The 11,053-nt window shown below is 44.4% G+C and overlaps 1 protein-coding gene across 1 annotated transcript in view; it reads left to right on the top strand.

Annotated features, from left to right (window-relative positions):
• The first annotated feature begins 9,253 nt into the window (after window positions 1-9,253).
• The window catches only part of fut8b (fucosyltransferase 8b (alpha (1,6) fucosyltransferase)), a 17,543-nt gene continuing 15,743 nt past the window's right edge, over window positions 9,254-11,053 (top strand). The window contains exon 1 of the mRNA XM_010776516.1: window positions 9,254-9,539. Coding sequence (XP_010774818.1) covers window positions 9,269-9,539 — 271 coding nt within the window. The 5' untranslated portion in view covers window positions 9,254-9,268. The remainder of the gene's footprint in view (window positions 9,540-11,053) is intronic.

The following is an 11,053-nucleotide window of genomic DNA, read 5'->3' as shown; positions in this document are numbered from 1 at the left end:
CTCCTCGCCCCCCCCCCCGCACCCGGTAACCGTTGAGTTCACGGGGCGAGCAGGGCGGAGTGGAGCAGTTTGAACGGTGGAGGCCCGGGTGGCACTGCTGCGCATACATATTTCTGTGGCTAGATTTAATATAATCTGCTTGACTTCAAAAGGAAACCTATGCGCTGACCTGGGAAGCCATACATAGGAATGGAGATGTAAAGTGTTCTGGAAGGTGTAGATGAAAGCAGGCAATTTGCCCTAACATTATAAAGAACATTTGATATTCCCAAACTCTGCATTTGTATACCCTTATGTGGGAATCACCACACTGTGATGCTTCAAAGACTGGACTACCTTGTTCTAGCCTTTCCTGCAAACTCACTTTGTGTTAAAACAAACCGCTTGACTTCAATAAGTCAAGCTAATAAACCACAGGAATGTTCCAGTGGGAAAAGGCAAGTAAACACTATAAATAGGCGGGAAAGTCTTGTCATTACCGTGAGAAACCCACTACCACTGCTCAGAATCGGTTTGAAAGACCTGCTTGTAGAGATAATGATCGCAATAGTGCATTCGACATATATATTGTATGACTTCATAAAAGCCTCATTGTGTATTCACTACAGTACATGGGAGGCTTTGTGTGAATATTTCTGCATTGTGTCGAATCAGTTCATCTTGCCTCGACATCTCCTTCCTCTGCTGTTCCCATGTTATTTCCAACTGACTCAAACAGTACTGCTCCCAAGTAAACTGATTCTGAACGGTGCATTCTTGCTTTGCATGCTTCATCGCCTCAGTACACCCGGAGCGAGCCGGCTCCGCTCCGAGCCCTACTCGACAGAGATGTCCTGACCACAGACAGCTCCCACAATGGGGCCAGTGTGTGTGGAAGGAGCCCTTCCCTCACCGGGCCCGAGCGCCGGACGGGTCGATGGGAGTTCAGGCCTGGAAGCGGCAGCAGCGTCTGGTGTGGCCACTTGGTTCAAACCAGTGCAGAATTAAAGGTCACCTATTATGCAAAATCCACTTCTTCATGTATTTTCTACATAAACACGTGTTCCCTCTGTGTAAAGAGATTCTGAAAGTTTTAGGAAAAAAGATTCGCTCTCTTTTCGTCCGGGTCCATTTATATAAAAAATGAGCTGATCAGATTTTGGCCACTTTATGATGTCATAACGTTTTTTTGGCTTGTGTAACCATTAGCCAATCACCAACCAAGGTAACCTCCCCCCCCCCCACCTTATCACCTGAATCTCCTCCTAGAGCACCATTGTGTTCTTTTTAACCAAATATCTCTCAGAGGGGCGTGGGGAGGGGCTCCTTATGTTCATCTGGAACAGACAGAGAATCAGCACTTTGGAAACAGGGCTGAAACAGAGGGGATTATGGGATGCTACAATGATGTGTTTGGTGTTTGGAGCCAAACACTTCAGAGACATGTTTTGTATATATCTGAGACCTATAATATATTGATGAAAACAGTATTATAGGGGACCTTTAATAAGTTCTCTTACAGTCTCCTTGTATATGGGTGGACAGTGGCCTCACCTCCCTAAACTAACGCGTGTCTGTTTATACAGTTTGAATTAGCATTTTACTTGAAAAATAGGGACCCAAATTAAGCAGACATATGCAAACCTTACCACAAGATTTCAGTTCAGTGCGGGCTCTCATCCCCTTAGTCCTCATTTCCTCCCTGCTGCTCTTTACTTAGTGCGGTCCTCATGCCATCCATCATGCTTCCCTCCTCTGCATCGCCCCCGCCCTCCCTTCATCCCTCTGTTGGCATGCCTGGAAGATCGATCAGGTCCTCATCGCTCAGCCCAGCTGTCACTCTCACCCCTGGTTCCCTCCGATGTCCCACCATCAGGCCGGCGCGTGTCATTGTCTCTGCAGGAGCCGTGGCTTCCTGCCCGAGGTGACTGACAGCTGCGGAGAGGGCGGAGCCAGACAGACTGAGCAACTCGACCCCGTGCTCACCTCTCATTAATGCTGCCGGGTGATTGGTAGGTTGGCAAGCTGCCTGTCGCTCAGGAATAACCCGAATTACCGAATCACCGGATTGGATCTGAAGCCCAGCCAGGTGATGCTAATTATAATCTGAGCTGTGATTGATAGATTGATTCATTTCACATGGCAATCCCATTCTAAAAAATATAGATGGTTCAGCAAAAAGCAGGTGAACCATGATAGTGGTGTGCGAAGAATCCATTTAGCAGGTTGAATAAGTATCCTCTTTTGGATGCTTCACAAATATGCAGTTTACGATAAAAACAAAATCAATATCCCATGCTAACTGCTTCAGCAAACTATCCCTCTCTATCGCAAAGCAAATGAGACAATGTAAACAAGATGCCTTCAGGTGTATGATGAATGCCCAATAATGTATTACACATCCATCTAGTACTGCTGCGCTGACACTAACCAAGTTTAATCCTACTCATAGCTATAAATCAATCTCAATGCAGTGGGCTTCTCCTGTGCTACAACTCAACACAAAGGTGATATAATGTCAGTTTGATGGGTTTGAATCTCTCCGAGGCCTCTCATAAAGAACGAATGCGGTAATGTGAAGGTTAGGTGCTTTGGGTGAAACCTTCTTTATTGTCTGATGTCAGCTAGTGCTTGCAGAGAACTTGCGTACTTGTGCAACATTCAGAGATTCATGTTCGCAGTACAAATCTGCTGAATCTACGAGTCAGTGAATTGGGTTAGGCATGTGTTCCGTTAGTCTATCAGCGAGCTAGTGAGTCGTTACATAGTCAGTCAGTCTGTGACAACCTGCGAGCTGGAGTCTGGCTTGGCGCCATGCCTCTGTCAGCAGTTTGGTAGTGGAATGAGGAGAAGGAGGAAGGTGAAGAAGACGAGAAACAGGACGGGGCAATGAGATGAGAAGGGAGGGGCTGTGACAGGGATGATGGGCAGCTCTGATGGGCAGCTCGCTAACAGCCTCTTTGCGTCTATTAGGGCTCTAATATAAGGATAAGAGACACTGCAGTTCTCCTCTAGGCCTGTATCTATCCACTGGACACACACATGCTGAAGAAAGAGACAAAATTAAACGGAGCACAAGCCAAGCAGTCGATATCTCATGAAGCTTAACCTCAGCCAGCCAGTTGCCTTCTTTTAGCTTGCTGTGCCAGATACTTAGCTGAGGCTGAAGCTCAGAGGGACTTGAGAAGGCAGTGTAGCGCTGCCCCAGTAAACAACTGTGGAGGCCTCGGTCCCAGATCAACAACCCAACTCAATAACAAGCAACAAGCGCGCAGTGTGTCGGGGACCCATCTGGACACTGGTCGACTGAAAGCTGCACTTGTTTTTGTGCCATGAATTCTACCTTTGTTTTTGAGCCAATTTTAAATAATTACAAAAGCAAGGGATTTAATCAGGGACCAGCTGTTTGAAGCAACGAGAGCGCGTGTGTTTTTCTGTTTGTGTGCACAGATGAGGGCCCAGCATCAAAGTGAATCAGAATATCACAGAAGAGGCAACATCTGAAGCTAGAGTTCCATGTTAATATAGCACTGCTGCATTCCCTGCACATGCATGTGCTCAGTAGCAAACACAGATGTACAGACATTATTTATGTGCTAAGAGGAACATTGTCAGCATGCAGAGATAAGAGCAGAACCATCCGTCTCTTTCTAACACATAGCCCGAATGTGTGACGGATGCTGTGTGGTTAATGGGCTCGTACAATGTGCTATTGTCTGCCCAAATAACACAATGAGAAATCTGGTGAGGTGTGTGACAGTCCATCCATCTGTCTGTCAAACACAGCATCTCCGCCACCACTGATCAGCTTTTGATGAAACTTTGCAGCGACATTTGGTCTGTACGCGCCACAAGATGTTGATTTAATGATATGCTGATTAGACGTTAGCAAAAACAGAAACATCATCCCATTTCCACTTGGTGGGATTTGTGAAATTAGTCTGATTGGATTACTAGTGAGCTCGAGGATGAACTTAATTGCTGGACTTTGCAGAAATTTAGGAGGATGATGCATTGCACCATAGTTGCTGTTTTGTTACTTCACAAACAAAAGTACATTGACCAGGCAAGCAAAAAAGGGCTGCACAACATTTGTTTGCTCAACTGTGCTTTTCTGCAGAACCTAAAATCCACAGGTCCAGTTATAGCTCAACTCTGGGAATTGATACATTTTTTTTTTTACCAAAGGTCTCAAAAAGTGATGTTGCACTGACTAGCCAAAGCTGGAACTGCAAATACAGATCAACACTATTCTACTCTGCCACTCATATCGATGCTCAGAAAAGCTTTTGTTTGATACGCAAGAAAGAAGGGGATTATTTGAGTTTCTGAAAAGATCTCACTTAACTTTTATTGAGTAAGAAAACTTAAAAAATAGTATACTTGGTTTTTTGTCTTATCTGAGTCTTAATATAGAATATGATGTTTATAGTAAAATCATGGCAATTAATATCCTTATATGCTTGTGTAATATATATTTTCACTCACTAACAACTAGGCCAGCCTTGACTCCGAGCTTTTTCTTTTTAACAATTTATCCTCTGCATTATCAGTGTTTAATATTATATTGTTATACTACCCACACTACTTGCCCAGTACAATTTTATGTCAGTCAAGTAAATCTATTAACTAATTCGCCGGATCATAAAAAGTAATCCAAAAAATTATGTTCGGGCATTTAAATTATCTTGAAAACAGGAGTTCAGTTGGGTGGCTTTAGAGCAAGGGTGTCAAACTCAAGGCCCGGGGGCCAAATCCGGCCCGTGACTTCATTTGCTGAGGCCCCACAAGAGCTTGCAAAGAATATAATATGTTTATTATAAGGTTACATGCCGATTTACAGAAGCACGTTGCCCATAAACTACATGTCCCACAATGCATCTCAAACTTTACTTNTGTGTGTGTGTGTGTGTGTGTGTGTGTGTGTGTGTGTGTGTGTGTGTGTGTGTGTGTGTGTCACTGAACCGCTGACAGGCAAACAAGAATCCTACTTGTCAAATGACAAGTAGGATTCTTGTTTGCCTGTCAGCGGTTCAGTGACACACACACACACACACACACACACACACACACACACACACACACACACACACACACACACGCCCGCAGACTCGTGAAATCACAGATTGGCAGACGTGCATATGCAGAAATGCAAAAAAACGTCTACGCTGCACAAAGACTTTATTTACTCTGATGCACATATGCTTAAAGCTCCACACACACCCAGAGAGAGATGACACCCCGCTCCGGTCTCCGGTGCGGCCCGGGGTCTCGGGTGGGTCCCCGCAGCATTAATGAGCCGGTATGTTTGATGAAGAGGACCCAGTCAGTCTGGCTGGGCGGAGACAGCACCACTAACAGCTGCTGTCACCACCGCTGAGGGATCACACCACTCCACCAGCTGCCGCCACTAATTCATCACACACACACCGAGTCGCGCGCAGATGGATTCACACACACCTACGCAAGCAATGAGCACACACACATATGGGCAGCCACAAGATTGATGCACATGCCGGTACACAACGAGATGCCCTGTGTGTGTGTGTGTGTGTGTGTGTGTGTGTGTCTGCTATCTCTGTCACACACACTCACACATCTATATGTACACACACTGACAGGCTCCACCCTCCTCCCCTGCTGTTTCTCTCTCTCTCTCTCTCTCTCTCTCTCTGCCTTATGCACCAGCCTCTCCCTTCATTCCTGGTTTACCCGACTCCATCTCTGCGTATTCTCCATCTGCCTCTCACAACATTCACCGAACGTAGCATGCTTCCTCGGATTTCTGTTTCTGCACAGTGAGCCTTTTACAGTACTTTGTGGAATTAATTAGTAGTGAGAAAGATCATCTCTTTGATCTTTGGCATTTTGTCACCGCATATCCCAAAGATCACTTGTCACTCAACAAACGTGCCCAGATATAATCCTTGAAGCAGCAGGTGAATTGGCTCAGGAATCCAAAGAGAATTAACACCTGACTCTGCAGTTCCTCTCAGCTCTACAGAGCGTCTTCCAGATCATTGTCGAGGGTTTTCTGGTTGCTGCAGGCAGCTCTCATAAATAATATGGTTAAAACCCAGCTGTTAACTAGCTGCAAGGATCCAAAAAGAAACAGGCAATGTTCAGACACCAAAAAAGAGGGTGCAGATGGATGGACACAAACACAACTTGAATTTTCTAGCAATGTTCCTTCACTTTTTAAGTTGATGTGTCAGTGTTGACTCTAACGCTTTAAAAAAATGCATGTATTGCAGCTTTACCACTGAGGTATTCTGTGTGCAAACGCATCCTTGTCTTTAAATCCCCTGTGTGTAGATTAACGATTTGTATCCAGTAACGGAAAAGGAAAATTCAGCAAGCATTAATAACATGAAATCTGTTACACAAAGAGACCTTACAGAATAATGTTTTATGGCTATTGCTGAGAATCATTGCTGGTACTAAAAAATACAAAAACTGGGTTACATATGTTGACGAAATAATACAAATAATGACGTGTTTTTCATTGGATTACCTGATCAAATATGTGTCTTTTCTCTCGCTGGAGCTCTTTCACAGTCCAGCTATTGTGCCTGATAATGCTCACGCTAACCACTCAGCGCCCCTTGAAAACACCTTGTTGCTTTTCAGTGCAACAAATGTGTCACAAATTGTATTCTACACGTGTCGTTCCTCTCAAGGGGTCCAAAATTTTAATGAGCTCGATAGTGCTGGAAACAGAGAGCAGCCAAACAGACATTCTCTATACAAAATGTAATGTAGTTCTCATCAGACATTTTCAAGTGTTCGCCGCGTCATTTCATCTTCCACTCTGTTTTTGAATGTGGGCATCACAGTAGATAATTGCCTGAGCTTGACTCTCTATTCCTCTTATCTATTCCTATTCTTCTTTGCCATATTTCCTACATAAACAATATCACTGTGGTCTCTCTGAACGGAATCACTCCGCCACTGCCTATAGGTTTCACACTCAAAAAGCACAGCATTTAAACAGGCACTTAACCTACAGCACCGAGCACTCAGAGGCTGCCTTTGAGCACGCATCGCCATCATTACCCTTGAACCGAGTCTCTCAGCGCGTCAGTCATTCCAGCCTCATCAGTACCAGCCAGGGATCCTATGATGGCCTCTACGCCACAGGGCTCATACCCAGAGATGGCAAAAGTGCACACATCCTTTACTCAAGTAGAAGTACAGATACTCGTGTTTAAAAAATACTCTGGTAAAAGTAGAAGTACTGACTAAACTTCTTTATTCAATGTACTGAAATAAAAAGTACCCATGACTAGCAGCTGTTTTAAAGAGTACCTGACCTCCCTTTATATTAATAGAACAATAATGTCATTGTTAGCTAATGAATGTTTCCATGCTGAACAACGGCAACATGACAACGTTTTCATTGGTCCCTCTTCTTTAGAGAAGACCAGGAAATGATGGATACACGGATCGTGTTCAAATCAATAGGCACGCAATGACTCTAAATAATAATGATCACGCCACCAAACACACATTCAAACTAAAGGAACCAGCCTGTTTGGAAAATGTGAGAAGTAGAAAGTACAGGTATTTGTGTTCAAAATCTAAGAAGTAAAAGTAAGAAGTTGAACAAATTTACTTAAGAACAGTAACGAAGTATTTGTACTCCACTACTTCCCACCTCTGCTCACACCACACATTGATATCATGCAGACATTGCAGCTCAGGTGCCGAGTTCTGTCAAAACAAAAAAACTGAACACGAGTACTCCTGTCGGGACGCGGCTGTAGATTATTAGGGCAGTGAGTTAGCTTCCACCTTTGGGGCTAGTCGTGAACCGGCAGCCTGTAACTCGGGGGAACTACCTGTGTGGCTTGTTCTGTCAGCTCCATGGCTGCTGTACTCTGCTCAGGATATTGAACAGCAAGTTGAGGTAATCAGTTTTCAGCTCTCAGGTTCAGTGCCCCTCTTTTCCTTTATTCTTTTTCTCATTTCATATCCAGCTTTCTTTCTATCCTCTCATCTCTTTTCCTCATCCCTGTCCTCCTCCTCCTCCCTCTCTTCCTCTCCCTCTCCCGCGAGTGTGTGATAGGCAGCGTTAGCCGGTGGGTGCTGCACGGTCTGATTACTGTGAACCATCCACAGCTGCAGCCGCCTAATGAGGAAAACACTCCCATCAGCCCGTAATTGCTGTTTAAGAAGCTGGGTGGCACGAGTGTTGCAGAGTCGCTCAGACCGGCTGCAGAGCAAATCACAAACCGCCCGGCAACCCATTGACAACACAGCATGTGTCACTCTGTGGGCTTCCATTTTTTTATTTATAAGAAATCCTTGTTTTTTTTCCCCCAAGTGCCTCTCATTTGGTATTCTTCCCGTCAAGACTTTGTATGATATCGAAGCTAATTTACGAGATGAGGAATGAGAGTGGGATGGGGATTTGGAGACAGAACAAAAAGGGGAAGCAGGGAGAATATGAGAGAGAAAAGATCGGAGAACATTGAAGGGGAGAAAGAAAACAATTAAATAATAAGAGTAATGAAAAGACAGAGACAGGAGAAGGCAGAGGAAGAAAAGGGACTCAAATGAGATTAAGAAGGAAGACATATTAAAGGATAAGGCTGGGGATTTCTTCAGTCTTCTAATTGTCAACAAATCTCAGGAAACCTCGAGTTGTCCATCCATCAATAATCTTTAACTTCCCCCAGCAATGGTACTCAAGCCGATTAGTTTCCACTGACAACGGATAACATCCTAAAAACGGTTGTCGCAAATACATATTTATATATATTTTATTATGTTGCTGTGTCTTAGTTTTGCAAATGTTACTCAAACAGCAGTAAATATTGCATTTTCCGTGGCCACCTATTTACATGCGCTTGTGAATATTTACAGCACCAGCACAATGAAATAAACCACGGTTCCCATATTCATCGCATTGAAGATTAATGTAATGGTGTGGCTCAATAATGTGTTTTTAATAGTGGACATAAATATCTATATCTTTGACTACATAAACAGTGCTTTCTACCATGATAAATAGAAAATCACCAGCTTTTAACTTTACAATATGAAAAAAAAAAACAAGCAGAAAGAAGAGGGAAGAGAGAAGTTTCAATACCGACAGACTGAGAGAGAAGCGAAATGAAAAATTGGCAGGTAAGGGACAAACGGAAAAATATTGAACGGGTATGAAATTAGAGGCAAGTGGAGACAGACAGGCAAAGGGAACAAAGAAAACAATATCAGCCATGTGTTGTTACAAGTCAGAGAGCAGGGCTTTGAGAGATACAAGATGAAGGTCAAGCAATAAAAAATGTTGAAACATTCCTCGCTCTTTTCCTCCCAGAACCCTCCAGACTGCAGTAAGGCGAGAAAGCTGGTGTGTAACATCAATAAGGGCTGTGGTTATGGCTGCCAGCTGCACCACGTGGTGTACTGCTTCATGATCGCGTACGGCACGCAGCGCACGCTCATCCTGGAGTCCCACAACTGGCGCTACGCCCCCGGGGGCTGGGAGACCGTGTTCCTGCCCGTCAGCAACACCTGCACCGACCGCGCCGGGGCCTCCACCGGACACTGGTCAGGTACGTGTACACACACACACACACACACACACACACACACACACACACACACACACACACACACACACACACACACACATATACACAACCATGGATCTAATTTCCTGCCATAACTCCGCAAACAAACTAAACGTGTTTTACAAATGCCTTTTATAAATCACTAATGAACACAGTGTGGTTTGCAAATACAGAACGCCATCTACAAGCTAATGCTCTACGTTATGTCACCAGATTTTTGTTTTTGTACTCTTAGAAAAAAACGTTTTGTACTTGTCAAACCTAAGCTGAATTTGTCCCTGAAACATGATTTATTAGAAAAATGTAATGTGTTTGTTTGATAGATACGTTTTATATTTGCAAAAACTAAACGCATTAGTTTGTAGATGCTGTTTTGTATTTGCAAACAACACTGTGTTTGTTAGTGAATCATTTCGGCATTTGTAAAACTTTAGTTTGTGGAGTTATGGCAGGAAATTAGCTCCATACATAGCCTCAGTGCCCTCATTGGTTGCTTATCAATCAAATGACCCTTGTGTGTCTCGGTCCATCTCACCTCAAAGACAGGGTCTGCCAGGCCCCTCTTTTGTGCAGCTACAGCGGAAAAACAAAGTGTGAATTCCCTGGCTAAGCACGACTGAGCAATTTCTGTTGAAGCACTTTGGCAGCCAATGTAGCAGCAGCCGGTTACTGTAGAAAGGTTTCATTGCCAAGAAAGCCTGTGACTTGAGTTCAGTGAACAACCTGCTCCTCTGACCTGCCGTACGTTTAATACAAACAAAGAATGGATTAACCAACTCTTGCAGAAATGTTGTTTATTTGTTAGAACGGAAGATCCTAGCAATGTTTTCATTTCTATCTGTATTCTGAGTATCTATCATCATGGCGTATTTAAGCAATAGCTCACGACAGGCCGTGGTATATGCTCATTATATCACAGCTAAGGGGCGTGGTTCGGCCCGACGCAAAGCGGAGGCTCAACTTTACCTCACCTCAAGCTCAACCTTGACAAGACTGAACTGCTTTTCCTTCCGGGAAAAGATTGTCCCACTCTTGACCTAACAATCAACATCGGCACCTCTATTGTTTCCCCGACTCAGACTGCAAGGAATCTGGGTGTGACCCTAGATAACAAACTGTCCTTCACTGCAAACATCGCTGCTACAACCCGCTGCTGCAGATACACTCTTTACAACATCAGGAGGATATGTCCCCAGCTGACCCAGAAATCAGCGCAGGTTCTGGTCCAGGCTCTCGTCATCTCACGCCTAGACTACTGCAACTCCCTCCTGGCTGGTCTACCTGCATGTGACATCCGACCTCTGCAGCTCATCCAGAATACAGCGGCTCGTCTGGTCTTCAACCTTCCTAAATTCTCCCACACCACGCCGCTCCTCCGCTCCCTTCACTGGCTTCCAGTAACTGCTAGAATCCACTTCAAGACACTGGTACTTGCTTACCATGCTGCGAATGGATCTGGCCCTTCCTACATCCAGGACATGGTTAAACCGTACACC

Source organism: Notothenia coriiceps, unplaced genomic scaffold, assembly GCF_000735185.1.
Source record: "Notothenia coriiceps isolate Sejong01 unplaced genomic scaffold, NC01 NC01_scaffold00017070, whole genome shotgun sequence".
NCBI classification, from domain to species: Eukaryota; Metazoa; Chordata; class Actinopteri; order Perciformes; family Nototheniidae; genus Notothenia; species Notothenia coriiceps.
This window is presented reverse-complemented; position numbering and strand designations above follow the sequence as displayed.